This window comes from Staurois parvus, unplaced genomic scaffold, assembly GCF_062004578.1.
Source record: "Staurois parvus isolate SC_StPar_1 unplaced genomic scaffold, SC_StPar_1.0 ptg000122l, whole genome shotgun sequence".
Lineage (NCBI taxonomy): Eukaryota > Metazoa > Chordata > Amphibia > Anura > Ranidae > Staurois > Staurois parvus.
This window is the reverse complement of record NW_028317918.1, coordinates 2,571,664-2,592,781: the sequence shown is the minus strand read 5'-3', so window position 1 is coordinate 2,592,781 and position 21,118 is coordinate 2,571,664. Positions and strand designations below refer to the sequence as shown.

At 39.4% G+C, this 21,118-nt stretch overlaps 1 protein-coding gene across 1 annotated transcript in view; it reads right to left on the bottom strand.

The window, feature by feature from the left end:
• Positions 1–21,118, bottom strand: part of AFG2A (AAA ATPase AFG2A) — a 529,963-nt gene that overhangs the window by 51,555 nt on the left and 457,290 nt on the right. Inside the window, exon 15 of the mRNA XM_089672180.1 lies at positions 7,354–7,518. Within this exon, the coding sequence (XP_089528306.1) occupies positions 7,354–7,518 (165 nt within the window). The remainder of the gene's footprint in view (positions 1–7,353; positions 7,519–21,118) is intronic.

Genomic DNA, 21,118 nt, shown 5'->3' with positions numbered 1-21,118 from the left:
GGCATAAAATGTGCTCTGAACGTCATCTAAGTCACAACAATAGAAGAACACAGTCTGCTGAACATAATACTACACAAACAGATGTTGCCATGGTTTAATTGCACATACCATGTAAACATTCACGGTGCAGGGAGGAAAAAGTATGTGAACCTTTGGACTTAATAACTGGTTGACCCTCCTTTGGCAGCAATAACCTCAACCAAACGTTTCCTGTAGTTGCAGATCAGACCTGCACAACGATCTGGAGTCATTTTGGACCACTCCTCTTCACAAAACTGTTCCAGTGTAGCAACATTCTTGGGATATCTGGTATGAATCGCTCTCTTAAGGTCATGCCATAGCATTTCAATCGGGTTGAGGTCAGGACTCTGACTGGGCCACTCTAGAAGGCGTATTCTGTGCTGTTGCAGCCATTGTTTTGTTGAATTACTTGTATGCTGTGGGTCATTGTCCTGTTGCATCACCCATCCTCTGCGGAGCTTCAGTTGGCGGACAGATGGTCGTACGTTTTCCTGCAAAATGTCTTGATAAACTCTGGAATTCGTTTTCCCATCAATGACAACAATCCGTCCAGGCCCTGAGGCAGCAAAGCAGCCCCAAACCTTGATGATCCCTCCGCCATGTTTCACAGTGGGGATGAGGTTTTGATGTTGGTGTGCTGTGCCTTTTTTTCTCCACACATAGTGTCGTGTGTTTTTCCCAAACAACTCAATCTTGGTTTCATCTGTCCACAGTATATTTTGCCAGTAGTGCTGTGGAACATCCAGGTGCTCTTTTGCAAACTTCAAACGTGCTGCAATCTTCTTTTTGGACAGCAATGGCTTCCTCCGTGGTGTCCTCCCATGTACTCCATTCTTGTTTCATGTTTTCCTTATTGTAGATGTGTCAACAAAAATGTTAGCATGTGCCAGAGATTTCTGTAGGTCTTTAGCTGACACTCTGGGATTCTTCTTTACCTCATGCAGCATTCTGCGCTGTGCTCTTGCAGTCATTTTTACAGGACGACCACGCCTAGGGAGAGTAGCAACAGTGCTAAACTTTCTCCATTTGTAGACAGTCTGTCTTACCGTGGACACATGAACATCAAGGCTTTTGGAGATACTTTTGTAACCCTTTCCAGCTTCATGCAAGTCAACAATTCTTGATCGTAGGTCTTCTGAGAGCTCTTTTCTGCGAGGCATGGTTCACATCAGACAGTGCTTCTTGAAACCAGTAAACCCAAAACAGGTGTGTGTTTTTTAAGGGCAAGACAGCTGTCAGCAACACATCCAATATCATCACACTGATTGGAGTCAAGGTTGGCTCACTCCTGGCTCCAATTAGCTCTGGGAGAAGTCATTAAGCTAGGGCCTCACATACTTTTTCCTCCCTGCACTGTGAATGTTTACATGTTATGTACAATTAAACCATGGCAACATCTAATGTTTGTGTAGTATTATGTTCAGCAGACTGTGTTCTTCTATTGTTGTGACTTAGATGATATTCAGAGCACATTTTTTGCCCAATTCATACAAAACTCCACGTAATCCCAAGGGGTTCACATACTTTTTCTTGCAACTGTATATTATACAGGATTTATATAGCGCCAACTGTTTACGCAGCGCTTTACAACATAAGGGCAGAAAGTACTAATACAACACAATTTAATGGAGTAGGAATCAGATGGTCCTGCTCATTAGAGCTTACAATCTAAGAGGGAGAGTCAAGAGATACAAAAGGTAATAACTGTGGGGAATGAGCTGATGGAGAAAATAAAAGTACAGTTGTTAGGTGGAGGCAGTATAAGCTTCTCGGAAGAGATGGGTTTTCAGGTCTGAAAATGGACTAGGAGTAGGAGATAGTCAGACAGATTGGGGTAAGGAATTCCATAGGGTGGGAGAGGCTAGGAAGAACTTCTGTAGGAAAGAATGAGAGGAAGTTACAAGGGAACTAGAGAGTAGGAGGTCTTGGAAGGAACCAAGAAAATTATTAAGTTGGTATTTTGAGACTAGGTTAGTGATGTAGCTGGGGGTGGAGTTGTGGATGGCTTTGTAAGTTATTGTTAGTAGTTTGAATTTAATTTGTTGGGAGAGCGGAAGACAGTGGAGGGGCTGGCAGAGAGAAATAGCAGACACTGAGCCGTTGGTAAGGTGGATGAGTCTGCCAGCATTATTTATGATGACCTGAAGAGGGGATAGCCTATGAACAGGCAAGCCAGAAAGGAGGGTGTTGCAGTAGTCAAGGTGAGAGATAACCAGGGAGTGTGCTAGCAGCTTTGTGATGTCATTGGATATGAAGTGGCAGATTTTAGAGATCTTGCAGAGATTGAGGTGGCAGGCTTTGGACATTGGCTGGACTTAGGGCCTGAAAAGAGAGCTCAGAGCATGACAGATTAGTGATTAGCTATTTTTGATGAAGAGATTAAAAATGGCAGCCCAAAAAACAAGTTTCTTTTAAAAAAAAAAGACACTGTTCAGTACATAGTTACATAGCTAGTCTGGCTGAAAAAATTACAAAAGTCCATCCAGTTCAACCATTAAAAAAAAAAAAGAAGTTAAAATCCTACACCCACAGTTGATCCAGAGGAAGGCAAAAAAAACCAGCAAAGCATGATCCAATTTGCTCCTTCTGGGAAAAAAAAATCCTTCCTGATCCCCGAGAGGCAATTGGATATTCTCTGGATCTACATTACCTATAAATGTTAGTATCCAGTTATATTCTGTGTATCTAGGAAAGAATCCAGGCCTCTCTTAAAGCAATCCACTGAGCTGGCCAGAACTAACTCTTGAGGGAGTCTATTCCACATTTTCACAGCTCTCACTGTAAAGAAACCTTTCCGTGTTTGGAGATTAAATTTCTTTTCTTCCAGAAGTAAAGAAGGCCCCCTTGTCCACTGTGATGACCTCAGGGTGAATAGCTCTACATAGAGTTCACTATATAACCATTGGTGTATTTATACATGTTGATCATATCCCTCCTTAATCTCCTCTTCTCAAGAGAGAATAAATTCAGTTCCTCTAATCTTTCCTCATAGCTGAGCTCCTCCATGCCTCTTATCAGTTTGGTTGCCCTTCTCTGTACTTTCTCCAGTTCCCCAATGTTGTTTTTGTGAATTGGTGCCCAAAACTGAACTGCATATTCCAGATGAGGTATAACTAATGATCTGTACAGGGGTAATATGATATCTCTCTCTCTGGAGTCTATATCTTTTTTAATACAAAAGAGGATTTTGCTTGCTTTAGAAACCGCAGCTTGGCATTGCATGCAATTATTAAGCTTGTGATCTACCAGAACCCCTAGATCCTTCTCCATTATTGATTCCCCCAGTTGTACCCCCCCCCCAGTATGTATGATGCATGCATATTTTTAGTCCCCAAGTGCATAACCTTACATTTATCAGCATTAAACCTCATTTGCCACATAGTTACCGAATTAAACAGTGCATTGAGGTCGGCTTGTAAGTTGGAGACATTCTGTAAGGGTGTTATTCCACTGCACAGCTTGGTGTCATCTGCAAAGACTGAAATGGGATTTATAATACCAGACCCTATATTGTTTATATTGTTTATACCAGACCCTATATTGTTTATATTGTTTATACCAGACCCTATATTGTTTATAAATATATTAAAAAGTAAGGGTCCCACCACTGACAACCCTAGACCATTCAGAGTATGATTCATTAACCACTGCTCTTTGAATACGATCTTTTAGCTCTTTGAATACGATCTTTCAACCAACAGAATTATATCGTCCAGCAGTTAGAACACGGACAGATGATTACTTCTTTCAAGTCCCTGAAATTGCATATGGCTCTGATCATTATTACATAAGCTATATATCTATCTTCTTTAACAGCGTATAAATAATATTTAAACATAACCTTTTGTCTTTATTCACGTTTTTGTTCTATATCTTTTAATATAGGAACATTATATGTATCTATAGTCTGAACAGATAGAAGAATTTTCTATTTGTTTCTGCTCCAGCCCAAAAGGAAAGGAGGTGAGAAAGTCATAAAGGGCAGATAGACAGGAGAGACGGAACTTAGGAGGATTAAACAACGTCTTCTAACAATACAAAGATAGGATCGCATAGGAAATATGAAGCCCCCCAGGCAAAAGAACAAATATGCAGCTGTTAATCATTTCATTACTCTTGTCACGCAACTTGTGAGTGATTTCTTTGCTGTCTGTAATCCAGTGACATGGTTTGCTCAAGTCACTGAGCCAAGAAGCTCAATGTGTGCACCTATGAAGTGAAAGAACCTCTCTTGTAAATGTATACTTTGTGTTGTCAACCTATTCTACAGCAGCACAGGGGTTATTAGCCTGATGAAGACTGATTTGATCCACAATTTCTGTACATGTGAATGCCATCAGTATCTTTTTGAACTCTTTTTTAACAAAGCTGATCAAAAACAATGGTGATGTGCAGAGTATATATTTTACCATTGCACCTTGTTTACAGCATGCAGAGCAAGGCTGACTTTCTATAGATTACTGTACAGCATATAGTTCTTTGGACAAAAGTCCAAAGATATCCGCTATTTAAGGCGGTCAGGTCCCTTAAGTGGTCTCAGGTTAAAGGGAACATTTACAAAAGTTTTCTTAAAGTCGCTGTAAATCCTCACATATACCCAGTAAAGTGACTGGCCTCAGGGGAGATTAAACAAATTCCCCTATTGCCCGAGGGCCCCATGAATTGTCAGTCCGCCCCTGTAACAGAGGAATGAGACAGTGAACAGAAATGGCACTTAGTGCTCTGGACTGAGACAAGCACACACAATAGAAGGATATGCGTTGTTCATATTTCATGTCTGAGGTTTACAACCACTTTAATGTATAACTAAACCCACCCATTATCTAAGAGTTATAAGGGTTGATTCATCAACCGCTTTCGAGCAGAATGAGCAGAAAAATCTAAATTACAAGGATGGAATATTTTTCATCAAACCAAATGGTATCAGGCAAATTTCTATTCTGTAAATTGGCTCCCAAGAAAGCAGCATCGAATGCTCGGATGAGTGATTTTGATCCTTTTTAAATGTTTAAACAAAATTCTACAGGTGTATGCCAACTTAGGATAGCAGCTTCCTTGGCTGTAAAGGATAGGAGGGTTAAGTTCCACTTCAACTGATTATATAAACTGGTCAGGAGGCTATTACAAAGAGTAAATGGAATACAAATGGAACCTTCAAATATGTTATATTGAAGGTTAATGCATTTCAGTTTGTTAAATTGAAAAACTATGTTATAAAGATAAGATGGGTGAAATTTTTCTAAACAATAACATGAAATGGAATGTCTGAATAGCAGTCAATGGGTCTCCGACACAAACAAAACATTTCTAACTAAAACATGGACGCCTGGACATTCAGCACAATGCACAAACACCATCCTCAGAATGGCTTCAATCAGATGCGAGAACTGCTGATTTTGTCAGCTGCTGAGATTAATGGATTTGGAACATGCACAACAGAAACAATGCTTTCACTGACTGTGGATGGCCAACATCCAATACATATACACTTCTGCAAAGTGCAAACAGAGAACTATCTGACAGAGAGACACCATCTCAACAGATAGCAACATAGATCTGGGGCACGTTATATTATTGTGTAGTTTTCTGTGGCTTTTTGGACAGGATGGAATGTAACATGGCTTCCCAGCAAATAGATATGTCTGGCATGCTGTCAGAGTCTAAGGCAAGGCAGCACAGGTTGTTCTGGAGGATGCTGCTGTTATTGCTATAAACATCTTTCCTGTGTTCGCCTTTAGCTAATTGTAGTAAAGGATAAGCTGTCTGCCAATTTACGTAAGGCTTAAAACCAAAACCTGTCTGAACAAATTTACATAGGGATACTTGTAGCATTTTTCTCTATACTCTGAAGTGGTGGGGGTAACCCTGGCATGATTCTAAGCCTGAGAACTAAGTTTGTGACAACCGAGGTATCTTTTCTATATATCCTTATAGCTTTACAATGACCAAAGCAATGTCTAAGCAGCCCCATAATTAGAATTCATATCAACTGGCCTAATTATTACAGATAACTCTAGGAATATACAATTCCACTATCTCTAATTCATAACTTACAACTATATATACAGGTCATTTTTTTCAAAGGCAAATACCTGTGTGCAATGTGCAGTGGCCCACGGCAACTAATCAACAATGGTTCAGTCTTTTAAAGCTAAAGTGAAACTTTACTGAATAAATATAGATAGCGCCAGACAACAAAATTAAATAATAATATAGACCCAGCTGGTTTATTGATTGATTAAAGTGAAACTTTACCCTTCCAATTCACTTTATATCATTCTTCTCCTGCTCCCTCCACTAGCAGAAAGGGATACCTTTCTTTGGAAACTACATCATGCACTATCCTATTGTTGGCTCGGGCCACAAAGATGTATACTATGCCTACAGCCTCCTGAACTACCAACGTCATGGGTACAAGGTGCCCACGGGGTACTCGGCACATGCACCATGTAATGCCAAACCCAAAAGAGACAGCCGTTAACCCCCTGTGACATCACAAGAAGTTGGAAGCACAGGACTGCAGCCAAGAGGTTTTTCCCTAGAGAATGCCACTGGATCACAAGGCTTGTGAGTATGCTTTTGGAGAACATATCAGCTATGCAGGAAAGAAGGGAAGGGGTTAGGTTAATCTTTAATAAAAGTTGCAAGGGAGCACTGCACTAAGTTCCTGCACTCTCATTTCTTACTGTTTTGGTACCAAATGTACCATACATACCAAATGTATGTATGTTATACTACTGTATAACATACATACATGACTCTATTTTCACCCCTATTTGACAGTGCTAGGTAGTGGAATATCTCAGAAAGAAGAGGCATTTGACCCACGGCCACTTTGAGGGTGTCCCAATGCGACTGTTGGCAATATGCTAAGTCCTTTGTGTTCCAGCACCCAGCACTTAAACAAGCCAGAACTGTCAGCCCAAAGGGTGAACTATAGTCCCATCTCAACGAGGAATGAGAGTGTGTGTTCAGGTAAGTAAACACTGAGCACTAATGCTGGCGTTTGGTTATTATTATTGTTTTTATTATACAGCCAGCCACTGACCACCAATGCTGAAGGAGAGGGTGTTTCAGCCAACCACTGACCACTAATTCTGGGGTGAGGTTTTTTATTATAGCCTATCACTGACCACAAATGAAATGCAAAGTATATTGTTTTGCATCCCTGGGCAAATTGGGCAAGTGAGGACTGTCAGGGAAGGTAAATGTAAGTAGCTGCAAGAGTTGAAATTGAACTGAGCCTGTTTTTTGCCCTGCAAGGAGAACGAAGGCATAGTGACAAAAAAATTGACATTGCTGTTATTATGAGTATATAGCATTCATGTTTACCTCAGCTCCAGAATACTGCTGTGTACGCATCACCAGATCCTCTAGGCTGACCTTAGTGTCTATAGGCATGCTTTGGAACCGAAGTCTTAAAATTTCCCTTCGGGTGGCGGCATCAGGCAATGGCACATAAATGATTCTGTCAATACGTCCTGGACGCATCAGTGCCTGCAATGAAAGTTACATGTGAAAGTGAAAAATCTACACATTTGTGCACAGATCAACTGCTGAAAAAGTTAACTATAACCAAGCAAAATCTTCAGAGGCTTTGAAAAATGGGCTGAATAGTTCTATTGCACTGCAAAAACTGGGTTGACATTTCCTTGGGAAAAATACATGCATGGAGATTAAATGTTCCAGCTTCCAATGCTTTCCTTTAGGCGCTGACATTTTTTTTTTTATTCTTCAAAACTTACTATGGAAGGCTAACAGGCTGTATTAAAACTGTCTCCTGCACTTGCGTTTCTGTACAGCTATAATAGTGACATCAGACTCTAGTTAAGGCCACCACTGCTGGAAGCCCTATCACAAAGACATGCATATGTTTGAGTACACCTGTCTAGACCAGGAAATACAAGGTGATACCATTGTGATATCTCTCTCCAGCCCAGCTATGCTCCAAGCCTTCACTAGCTACTAACCAGAGTAGTGCAAGTTGAAAAGCCAGAAAACGTGGAATGTTTTTAAAGGGTAACTCCACTTTCTTAGTAAAAAAAAAATAGCAAATAAAAAAAAATAACAAAGAGTATACAATTGTGACACAGGTTGTATTGTATTTGAATGTTATTAAAAGTTGCCTTCCCCCTTCAATGTGCAGCGCTGTAATTTTCTGTAGAATGCAATGCAATAAGGCAACTTGGAGGTGTTCTGTACACAGATGCCCTGCAGGTACAGCAGTTGACTGATAATTATAAAATCATTCTCATGCAAATTCACTCTGCACATGGACACAGACAAACAAACAACTATTTCTTTAGAATAACATAGTTAAATAGAAAGTTTGATAAAATTGCTGAAATATACATAGATCACCAGAGGGGAATGTTTTTTGTCAACAAAAGTGCAGTTACTCTTTAATATGTATATTTACTAATATTGTAATCATTGCATTACAGCACTAAAGGAGGCCGAGTACACTCCAGCCGGCCAGTTTTGCTCCTTGTTCACTTAACATGAAAATTCATTTTTTTAACACTTCCTAAATGAAATAAATGCATTATAAAAGTCGGAGGAGCGTCTGATAACATATTTATGAAATGTCCCCTCTAGGCAACATCATTTAGTTTCCGTTGATTACAAACAGTGCATGGTTGCCTTGGGCTCTGGGCCAGTGAGAGTGTTCCCAGCTTCATCATGTCAGTGAAAGTCATGCAGAAAAATGGAAGGAAGGAGCCTTCCTTCCTGTAACACACCAATAGAGCTAACACCCTTCCTGATGATTCTTTATAAAGGCTGTTGTGCTGGAAACTATCGGCTGTGACCTATTGTAACTCTTTTTAACTATGCAATAAATAACATGAAAGCAGCAAGCCACTGAAGATGTTTGTCCTTGTTCTTGAATGTTCCCATCACATGCTGTTAGCATTGGCTGAGGCTGAAATCAGAGCATCCTCAGAGTGCACTCAAACCTAGAGACACCTACATATCTTTGGTATGCTAGAACTGTGAATACGTTCTGACAGGTCTGAAAGGCAGATGTCTCGGGTTTCACCAAGTTTCGCTCCGCTTGTATTAATACAAACAGTTTGAGCTCCTTTTTACAGGGATCTTTTCACATGCAGGCAGAAGTCAGCTTTGGGCCTTTGAACTCATTTTCAACATCGTAAAACATCCCTGAACATTTGTGGATTCCTTTGTCAGGCTCATCTACCTACTTGCAGAATTTCATCCTGAAGGTGAAAAAAAAAAGATTCCCTTGGGGATGACTGACATGCAAAAATATATCCTTTCCTACAATCTTTACAATCGCCTGTGTTATACCCTTCAACATACAGTAGAAAGAGGTCATGGGGCCTGGTGCATGAAAAGGGTGTTTCACATTGTATTTTATATACTGTATTTTTCTATAAAGATCAGTAAAAGCCCATCAACAGTAGACTTCCCTTTCAGATGTTCCACTCTAATCACCAACTAAAATCACTAATCAACATCTGAAGGGGAGGTCTACTATCGGTGACCTTTTAATGATCTTTATAGAAGGACATTCATTGGTGGACTGCTTTCTATATACCTATTCTCACCTGGTGGTGGTGATTACATATGAATATTGTTTATTACATTGTCCAATTTTTTTATATTATTCTCTTATAGGTTGTTTGAAAAGGGTGTTTTCACATTATATTTTATATACTGCATCTTTCTATACAGATCAGTAAGTCCATCAATAGTAGACCTCCCTTTTAGATGTTCCACTCTAATCACCAACTAAAATCACTAATAAACATCTGAGGACATTCATTGGTGGACTGCTTTCTATACACCTATTCTCACCTGGTGGTGATTATAGATGAATTTTGTTTATTATATTGTTCAATTTTTTTCATATTTTTCTCTTATAGATTATTTGAAAAGGGTGTTTGTACAATATATTTTATATACTGTATCTTTCTATAAAGATCAGTAAAAGTCCATCAATAGTAGACCTCCCCTTCAGATCTTCCACTCTAATCACCAACTATTATCACTAATCAACATCTGAAGGGGAGGTCTACTATTGGTGGACTTTTACTGATCTTTATAGAAGGACATTCATTAGTGGACTGCTTTCTATACACCTATTCTCGCCTGGTGGTGGTGATTATAAATGAATATTGTTTATTATACTGTCCAATATTTTTATATTATTCTCTTATAGATTGTTTCATCTATTTGGTTTTTAGGTGGCAGAGTGCTGTCTTATGAGAAGCTGCTATATACTTATATTATGAATTTGTTGACATTTTAAATTAAGACAATTGCCTGCTGTGTATTTTCAATATTCATCAAAATTCCAAAAGCGCGTAGTATTGTTTCTAGAGTGATAACTTAGTTTATATACTGAATCTGTTGAGTCTCTATTTCATCAATCTCTGTTGTATTTTGCACATTGATTTCCTTGTGCAGAATTTTAGCACAAATGTTTTCTATTCTTTAGGATAAATTTGTTATGCAAAATTTACTTCCAGTTCATTATTTATTTCTGGGTTAGGGTAGGTTGTTTGCACGGAAAAAAAATAACTTCTCATTTTTCACCTTGGCAAGGGAGTTAAAAAGTGATCTTTTTGTGTGCATAAATGATGGACGCAATGCAAGAATACCAACATCTAAGAAAATATGCTAGGATTGGGCTGCTGATGCCATCTTACCAAGGGGCAAAGAATAGCCGATGACCCCTCTGATGGCAAACTTTTCAGCTATCAAGGCCACCTACCTAAATACAGTGGTAGTTTATTTTTAATCTTCTTTTAAGGTCTCTGTAATTTTTTGTGCTCTTTAAGACACTGATTGATTTTCTCCCAAAGATTGTATTCATGTCTAGGGGATTATCCTGATGAAAGAGGACTCTGTGAATCAGATTCAGTTCTATTAACGCTGATGTTGGCAGTGCTGTGATTAAAGCAGTAATAAACCCTAAAATAAAAATGTAGATTTTTTTAGCTTACCAATGTGATATTTGACGGCTGCATTAGTTTTGTTTTTTTAGGCTTTTTTACCTTTATTTGCACTTGCTGATCTGTCCGGTAAATCTGTTATTTTTCAAATTCCTTTAACAAACCAAGCTGTCTAGTAAAACTGTCAGTTAGAGTCAAACATTATAAAATTAACAGGGGTGCTTACAATGGCCAGCTTTTATTATGTAAAACTTTTATCCCAAAGGAAAAAAAAGCATGTATCTGTAACTGCTTAAAAAAGTGTGAGCTGGAGTTTGGCTTTATTTTGTTAGTCAAGTCCATTGAAATCTGCTGGTATATATAACACTATCCTATCCCCATATTGGCATTGAATTATGTTGCCAAAAGGGGTGTCTGTTGCTTCATCTACCAGAGTGGAGACACCCCAAGACAAAAAGTGCATTACTACATGGGATTATGTGCGTGACATTGTGACAGGCATAAACGGCATCGTGACATCATTACACATAGCGCACACAGCCAGAATGTTTGGCAGCCACTTTAAACAAGCATGTTGAATTCACCATTTGCCTCTGATGCAGCCGGTTTGAGCTGGCAAACCTGGTCAGGCAGTGTTCCTTGGCCATTTGGCCCTCCATTTCAGGTTGCATTTATCCAAGCTGGGGACTGATAAGTATACTTTGCATTTTGCCTTAGTATGATGGATAGCAGCTACCCTTTTGAAATTACACATGGAGCAATTTATACAATTCATGTTAGAATTTTTTATTTGATTGAACATAATTTTCCAAGGCATTAGATATACCATGGAACACAGTGAAGACAGTCATCATCAAGTGGAGAAAATATGGCGCAACAGTGACATTACCAAGAACTGGATGTCCCTCCAAAATTGATGAAAAGATGAGAAGAAAACTGGTCTGGGAGGCTGCCAAGAGGCCTTCAGCAACGTTAAAGGAGCTGCAGGAATATCTGGCAAGTACTGGCTGTGTGGTACATGTGACAACAATCTTCTGTATTCTGCATATGTTTGGGCTATGGGGTAAAGTGGCAAGACGGAAGCCTTTTCTTACAAAGAAAAACATCCAAGCCTGATTATAATTTGCAAAAACACATCAGAAGTCTCCCGAAAGTATGTGGGAAAATGTGTCTTAGTCTGATGAAACCAAGGTTGAACTTTTTGGCTATAATGCCAAAAGATATGTTTGGTGCAAAAACAACACTGCACAACAGCAAAAGAACACCATACCAACAGTGAAGCATGATGGTGGCAGCATCATTCTTTGGGGCTGTTTTTCTTCATCTGGAACTGGGGCCTTAGTCAAGGTTGAGGGAATTATGAACAGTTCCAAATACCAGTCAATATTGGCACAAAACCTTCAGGCTTCTGCTAGAAAGCTGAATATGAAGAGGAACTTCATCTTTCATGACAATGACCCAAAGCATACATCCAAATCAACAAAGGAATGGCTTCAGCAGAAGAAGATTCAAGTTTTGGAATGGCCCAGCCAGAGCCAAGACTTGAATCCGATTGAAAATCTGTGGGGTGATCTGAAGAGGGCTGTGCCCAGGAAATGCCCTCGCAATCTGACAGATGTGGAGTGTTTTTGCAAGGAAGAGTGGGCAAATATTGCCAAGTCAAGATGTGCCATGTTGATAGACTCATACCCAAAAAGACTGAGTGCTGTAATAAACTCAAAAGGTGCTTCAATGAAGTATTAGTTTAAGGGTGTGCACACTTATGCAACCATATTATTTTAGTTTTTTATTTTTGCGTCCCTCTTACTTCAAAGATTTCAGTTTGTTGTTCAACTGAGTTGTACAGTTTATAGATTACATTAAAGATGGGAAAAGTTCTGAAATTATTTATCTTTGTCTCATTTTTTTACATCACAGAAACCTAACATTTTAACAGGGGTGTGTAGACTTTTTAGATCCACTGTATATATATATATATATATATATATATATAGATATATTGAATTGGACAATATAATTTATGACTAATTTATTATGAATGAGGGGCATTTTGGCATGTTTTACTATCTATTTTTGTGTGTCCTTATTATAGTTTAATGAAATAATAAAGATTTGCTTGTTTATTTGTCGGTAAAGGTCCCTATAACTAGAGTTTATGCACCTACTAAAATATTAGTACTAAACATCATCTAGTGTGATCATATATGGTGACCACTAGAGATTGGGTTTAGCCAGGAAACCAGACATTTATTTTATTTTCTTGAATGGACCTTTTCAGGGGGTTCCCATCCTCAGTAGTTTATTCCATATCTATATCTGATCAATGAAGTAACAGTTAGGAGTTTTGGGAAGTGCATTACTGGCTGGATCGAAAGATGAAAATAAAATAAAAACTAATGAAACCATCACATTTAAGGACTAGTAAGTTTAAATTTTATAAATGTTATTTTTGCATCTACTACTACTTTAAGAATGCTTTTCCATAGTAACGTAGCGGTATTCCTAGAAGGGCCTTACTGGACAAATCCAGGGAGCACAACATGTACTAGAAGTGGTCTGGCAAATGGTGGCCCTCAACTGGCCTGTGATTTTTTTTGGCTCTAAAGTGGCGTATAAGGATGTACCAAATTATATTCTTCGAGTTAATAATTATGTTACTTCCTATTAGTGTATCTCACATTTCCTGCATGCAAAAACTATTTGTGTGGTCTTATCAAACACATTGGTATGTGCATATAAGCAAATAAAAAAGAAAATGAAAAACATTTTGTAATGCTCTGTGCAAACTGTTGGCGCTATATAAATCCTGAATAATAATATAATAAAAAAAAACAATCTCATAAACTTGTTTCCTCCTATAACATTTGCTGTAAAGTAGGACTCCAGCCTAATAACTAAATACAGCTGAGAATTGCATGTATGCACTTTGACCATCCTAAAAATGTTGTAACTGTTCAACTATTCTTGTGATTTACATGCTTCTACCACGCTGCATAGTCAGAAAGATTGCAGTGTTTTTTCCTACTTTACCTTTACAGCTTGTTGATGACAATGTTCTTTCATTTCCCAGTGAGCAAGCTGGGGGTGGAAAAGTGACATTGGAAAATGTAAAGCTGAATCAGCAAACAGGGCTGTCACCGGCCTAGATTTATACCTGTGTGGCAGACTTGTGTCTTGCAAAAATGGCTGAGCAAGGCTAAAAATCTATTGGCAGGTAAAACATTTATGTGTATGTTCAACAGTATATTTTGTTTTCAGCATGGCACTTTGCTTTAGACATTAGTGTATCAGGCCCTTAGACTAGAACCTTTGAATCAAGCAGGTAAAAGCCATCCTTGTGTACTTAGCACAACACAAGTGACCTCATCGCTTACTCTGTACTCCGTGTACTCTCACTAAAACCTGGCATCTACACTGTGGGTGAGTACGTCTACCATGCCAGCTTGGTAAAGTATTTCAATCACTTTGCTGGCAAGTTACATTCTGCTATTATTTAGTACAAAAAATGTTGGCATGTGGCATTGTAGAGACTTAAAGCGTACAGTACAATAGAGTAACACATAGCAATTAAAAAAAAATATTTTGCAGCAAACCTATCACCTACACAAAACAGCATATAAAAGGGACAGTCAAGTCAAATACAAAATGTCTGAGGTTAAACTGCCTCAGGGAGTAAAATATTCCTGCTGATTAGCAGTCATTTTCATTCTAGTTTTCTCATTAGCTGAATGCTTATAGTTAAATCTGGGCCTGTGAAATGCTGGTCCATGTGTTTCATGCCTCCAGCACCACCTTGTCCTGTACCCTGCATCATGCTTGACCAGCACAGGTTCATATGAAAAGCGGCTATAGCCCAGCTCAGAAGCTGTGCATTTTTTTTACCATATTTTAGCAGTTAAAAACTGATCTCCAGGCAGATTTAAAGGGTAAGTTCACCTTTGCAAAAAGATATGCATTTATGATTTTTATTTGTAAAAGATGAACTTAGCCTTTAAAAGACACAGACAAATGCAACTCTGTATTCCTCTGTTCATTCAATATAAGTACCTTAATTTGACTTGGTACCAGCCTCTCACAGTCAATGTACAGCACAGCTCAGACTGCAGGAAGGAGAAGCAGCACAGGAAGCCAATAATTTGTGCCACAGTGTAAGGTGGAAAAGATATGATTACCAGTCTGCTGTTTCCCCTTTTACTTTCCAATTTAAAGGTGGGGGCTTGGAGGAGACCTATGTTTCTGAGCTACACCAGATATAAAACTGATTTTCTCCTTTCTTCCATGTAGGGTTGTATGGTATGGCAGAGTTGTGTAAATCTCTTTGGCAGATAAAACATCTCCTTCATAAGCAATTTATCTGAGTATTTAGCCCCAGAGCTGAACTTCAAGCTAATGGAAAATGCAGAGGAAATATTCCATATTCTCCTTACATTTCTATGGTGGACTGATTATTGCCTTAAGCTGGCTATAGATGGATCAAATTATGACCAGTTGAGCAGGGACCGGCTGAGATTCAGTCCATGTATGGGCAGTCAATCGATCGACTTGGGTACAACCAGCCTGTCAGATTTCTTACATGCAATTACTCCCAGTGGCTATAGCCACTAGCAGTAATCATTGTGTTCTGCCACATGCAATATTTCTGCACAAAGGATGGTGGAATCGAGCAAATTTCTGTCCTTCCACCTGTGCTGGAAGGACAGAAAATGGGATAATCTATGGGCTGCTTATGTGTCACCAGGAGAGGAACTCTCCCTAACAGGGACAGATCTGATAACCTGACAGAAAATCTAACCCTTCCTGTCATTGTTTAAAACCAAAAAATGTTTTGGATTGAATCAGTTACACTTGATCAATCAAAATTAGACTGTCCACGTGACAATTTAGCCACACAAGTGAGTGTGTGTGTATATATATATATATATATATATATATATATATATATATACAATATATATTATTATTATTATAATGCAGGATTTATATAGCGCCAACAGTTTACTCAGCGCTTTACAATATAACGGGAGACAATACAGCAACAATACAGTTCAATACAAGAGGGATAGGAAGGCCCTGCTCCTTGGAGTTTACAATCTAAGAGTATATATGTATATATATATTTATATATTTGGCTTACGGTTACATTGTCATGAAGTTTGCTATATGTAGAACAGTAACCACAACATTCGCATTTATGCTAGTAAAATTCTATGTAACCACTTGTGGCTTATGTTACAATGATAGAAGCTAATTCCTCAACTACATTGAACCCTAGGGCTTCACTAGTCACAGTCATCTGCCATTTGTTAGACTGATTTTTAGCCACAGTGGAAACCAAGTTCTTGCCAAGTGGTTCAGTACTAACAAGCCTCTATTGGCCAAATGCAAAAGAGAAAATTGTCTTAAGTATAAGGGAAATCCCCCAGCTATGTACTGGGTTCTCACACATCTGCCTATTACATTAGCTGTACTCTCTTGTGAGTCGCTACAGTAAACTGCTTGGAGTGTTATATGAATTTCAACATCTCACAGATGGCTTGCAAAACTTGTCAATTCTATCACAAATACCACTATTTACTCTACTGTAAGTACAGTGTTTTAGGATTGTTGAATAAGGTTTAATTCATGATTATGTATGTTTTATCTGTTCTTATATTTTAACGTGAAACAAGCATGAACCGTCTTTAATTTTCTTTTTCAAATAAAATTAGTAAAAAGGTTAATCTACTCCAAATCCATATCCTTGTACTTGGACAGTGTTGTGCTATAAAACAGGGGTCTCCAAAAAGCCAGCTTACTGTCTTTCAGACTTTAGGGTGGGCCAGACTGTATTCAGAGCAAGCAGAAAATGTCCTGACATCAGTGGGAGTAAACAATGCCCCATTTTTGGTGTCAGTGGGACGAATAGTACCGTATCATTGCAATCAGTGGGATGAATAATGCCCCATTATTACTGTCAGTAGAAGGAAAAGTGCCCCTTTGTTGGTGTCATTGGGTGGAATAGTGCCCTATTATTAGTGTCAGTGGCAGAAATAGTACACCTTTGTTGGTGTCAGTGGGAGAAATAGTGCCCCTTGTTGGTGTCATTGGGAGGAATAGTGCCCCATTATTAGTGTCAGTGGCAAGAATAGTGCCTCATTGTTGGTATCATTGAAAGGAATAGTGCCTCATTATTAATGTCAGTGGCAGGAATAGTGCCTCATCGTTGGTATCATTGGAAGGAGTTGTCCTCCTTCGCTGGTGTCAGGGGAAGGAAAGGTGCCCCATTGTTGGTGTCAGCAGCAGGAATTATGGCCCCCTGTTGATGTCAGTGGATGGAATAGTATTTCAAGGGCTGGATAAAGGGAAGCAAAAGGCAGCATTTTGAAGACCACTGCTGTAGAACATACTGGCTGCCAAACGCTAAAGTCTTGTATATATGAGCACCAAAAAGAGTTCTGTTAGAGTGTTCCCCTGACATCAGTGTATGAAGAGTTCAGTAAACGGAGCATTAAACTGAGCACAGACTGCAGTGCTCATCTGTTTAAGTACTGCAATTATTATTATTTCAGTAGGTCACCTCAGGAGCCCTTGGCTCAGAAAGCATTAATGTTTGGGTAAAAAGTAGGGATTTTCAGGGAATTTTTCACACAAATATTTTGTCACATGCATCCAGCATTCATAACGCCACAGCCAAAAAAAAGGCAGGTTCCGCTGCTGATTTTAATAATTTATACAAACATAGTTTCTTAAAGAAACACAGTTAATATTTGAAGTTTCTTAAAATTTAGGAGAAAAATCCTTGAAATCCTTGAAAAATACAAAATATCATACTGCATGATTAAAACATACAGACACCAACTGAAACATAGGAGTTTAACATTACAAGGCTGACACTTACTGTGTTTGGAAGAAAAACAAAGCCACGTTTATGGTTCAATGTATTTTGTATACCTTTCTTCGATTTTAGTCAACTATCCAGCCTTAGCATCACACGGATGAGACCAGACATTGAAGCCAAACAAGTCATGTTGGGGCTAGAGATGGAAAGTCTGAAAGTGACTGCTGCCTACTCTGATACATGTGGAACTGATGCTAAGACCAATTGCCATTCACACTGAACCATTTTTATTTAGGGCCTTAAGTATTCTGTTTTTAATATTTGCTACAACCACTGAACTCTGCAGCCATAACCTGTCACTTTACTTCACTTGAAGTTCAGTTCTAGGTGTGTGAACCCTGTAAACCAGCCAAGATACACAAATTGCGCAGAAAGCACAGCAGACTGGAGCCTTATTTTATAATGTTACCAACTGCCAAAACCATGACATGATAGTGACTGTGGTGCATATATATAAAGCAGTGAATGTGACATTTACCAAAATTCACTGCAGGTGAATCTGTTGGTGCATGTGTAATAAAGTACAGAGATTGATCCATATACAGTGAATATTTGATGAATGTCACATTAACTGCTTTATAAATATGCTCTAAGGTGTCACCCAAGTATCTATGATATCTTAGCCATGGGCTATGTTGGCTATGCAGAAATCCTGCCTATTGAAAAAGCATTAAGGTCCTGACCAAAAACGGTGGATTCATTGCAACTGTGTCCTGGATACTATGTTGTTCCATTAATCATTATTAGTTTGATTGCAAGGTCAGCATTATACACATCTAGAATGGAGCCACCATACGTCTGTAATGAACTCTAGGTAACGTCTTCAAAATAGCCTTAATGCTTTTGGTTCACAGCGGGGTAAGTCACAGCTGTTTTAGGTGGCCATGCTCTGAGAAGAGCAACCCAGAAAGAAAATGTGGGTCAGAACTCTCAAACGGAAGACAGTGGAGTCAAACAAGTGTGCATGAAATGCCTCTGAAAGTGAATATAAACCCAAGAACAAGTATTTAATACACACTCACCGGACACTTTATTAGGTACACCTGTTCAATTGCGTGGTAACACAAATTGCTAATCAGCCAATCACATGGCAGCAACTCAATGCATGTAGACATGGTGAAGACGACTTGCTGAAGTTCAAACTGAGCATCAATATGGGGAAGAAAAGGGGATTTAAGTGACTTTGAACATGGTGTGGTTGTTGGTGCCAGGCGGACTGGTCTGAGTATTTCAAAAACTGCCGATCTACTGGGATTTTCATGCACCACCATCTCTAGGGTTTACAGAAAATGGTCAGAAATAGAGAAAATATCCAGTGAGTGGCAGTTGTGCGGATGAAAGTGCCTTGTTGATGTCAGAGGTCAGAGGAGAATGCACAGACTGGTTCAGCTGCCACATTCAGGTAGTAGGGTCAGAATTTGGTGTAAACAACATGAAAGCATGGATCCATCCTGCCCAGGGCTGGACTGACAACTGGGGCCCCTGGGCAATATGGGATCATGGGGCCCCTGTGTCCTTGCCCAAACTCAAAAAAGCCTATGAAAAAGGTACCAGGGGCATCTCATGGGGCCCCCTACTGACCCCGGGCCCTCGGGCAATGCCCGAGTTTCCAAATGGTCAGTCCGCCCCTGATCTTGCCTTGTATCAATGGTTCAGGCTGGTGGTGTAATGATGTGAGGGATATTTTCTTGGCACTAGCAAGGTGTACCTAATAAAGTGGCCAATGAAAGTATATCACAGTGTACCAGCCTTTAGATGTGTTTATGTTTTCCAATGTTTTTTTTTTTTATTTTCACCTGGTGAGTGTGCCAGTAACACACTCCTGTCCCAGGAAGAAAATGCTCACCCGCGGTACTGTATACAGTATGTAGAGGAAGCAATATTGTTACTCTGGGACAGGAAATGTGGAGGAAGTAACTCTAGGACTCACTGGACTGTATATATGTATATATACAGTCATGGCCGAAATTGTTGGCACCCTTGATATTTTTCCTGAAAATCAAGTATTTCACACAAAAAAGGTATTGCATTAACACATGTTTTGCTATACACATGTTTATTCCCTTTGTATGTATTGGAACAAATATAAAACAGAGGCAGAAAAGCAAATATGACATAATGTCACACAAAACCCCAAAAATGGGCTGGACAAAAGTATTGGCACCCTTAACTTAATATTTGGTTGCACACCCTTTGGAAAACATAACTGAAATCAGTCGCTTCCTATAACCATCAATAAGCTTCTGACACCTCTCACCCGGAATTTTGGACCACTCTTCCTTTGCAAACAGCTCCAGGTCTCTCTTATTGGAAGGACACCTTTTCCCAACAGCAATTTTAAGATCTCTCCACAGGTGTTCAATGGGATTTAGATCTGGGCTCATTGCTGGCCACTTCAGAACTCTCCAGCGCTTCTTTGCCATCCATTTCTGAGTGCTTTTTGACGTATGTTTGGGGTCATTGTCCTGCTGGAAGACCCAGGATCTTGGACGCAAACCCAGCTTTCTGACACTGGGCCCTACAGTGCGACCCAAAATCCTTTGGTAATCCTCAGATTTCATGATGCCTTGCACACAGTCAAGGCACCCAGTGCCAGAGGCAGCAAAACAACCCCAAAACATCATTGAACCTCCACCATATTTTACCGTAGGTACTGTGTTTTGTTCTTTGTAGGCCTCATTCCGTTTTCGGTAAACAGTAGAATGATGTGCTTTACCGAAAAGCTCTATCTTGGTCTCATCTGTCCACAAGACGTTTTCCCAGAAGGCTTTTGGCTTACTCAAGTACATTTTGGCAAACTGTAGTCTTGCTTTTTTATGTCTCTGTGTCAGCAGTGGGGTCCTCCTGGGTCTCCTGCCATAGCGTTTCATTTCATTTAAATGTCGACGGATAGTTCGCGCTGACACTGATGCTCCCTGAGCCTGCAGGACAGCTTGAATGTCTTTGGAACATGTTTGGGGCTGCTTATCCACCATCCGGACTATTCTGCGTTGCAATCTTTCATCAATTTTCCTCATCCGTCCACGACCAGGGAGATTAGCTACAGTGCCATGGGTTGCAAACTTCTTGATAATGTTGCGCACTGTGGACAAAGGCAAATCTAGTTCTCTGGAGATGGACTTGTAACCTTGAGATTGTTGATATTTTGCCACAATTTTGGTTCTCAGGTCCTCAGACAGTTCTCGTCTCCTCTTTCTGTTGTCCATGCTTAGTGTGGCACAGACAGACACACAATGCAAAGGTTAAGTGAACGTCTCTCCTTTTTATCTGCTTTCAGGTGTGATTTCTATATTGCCCACAC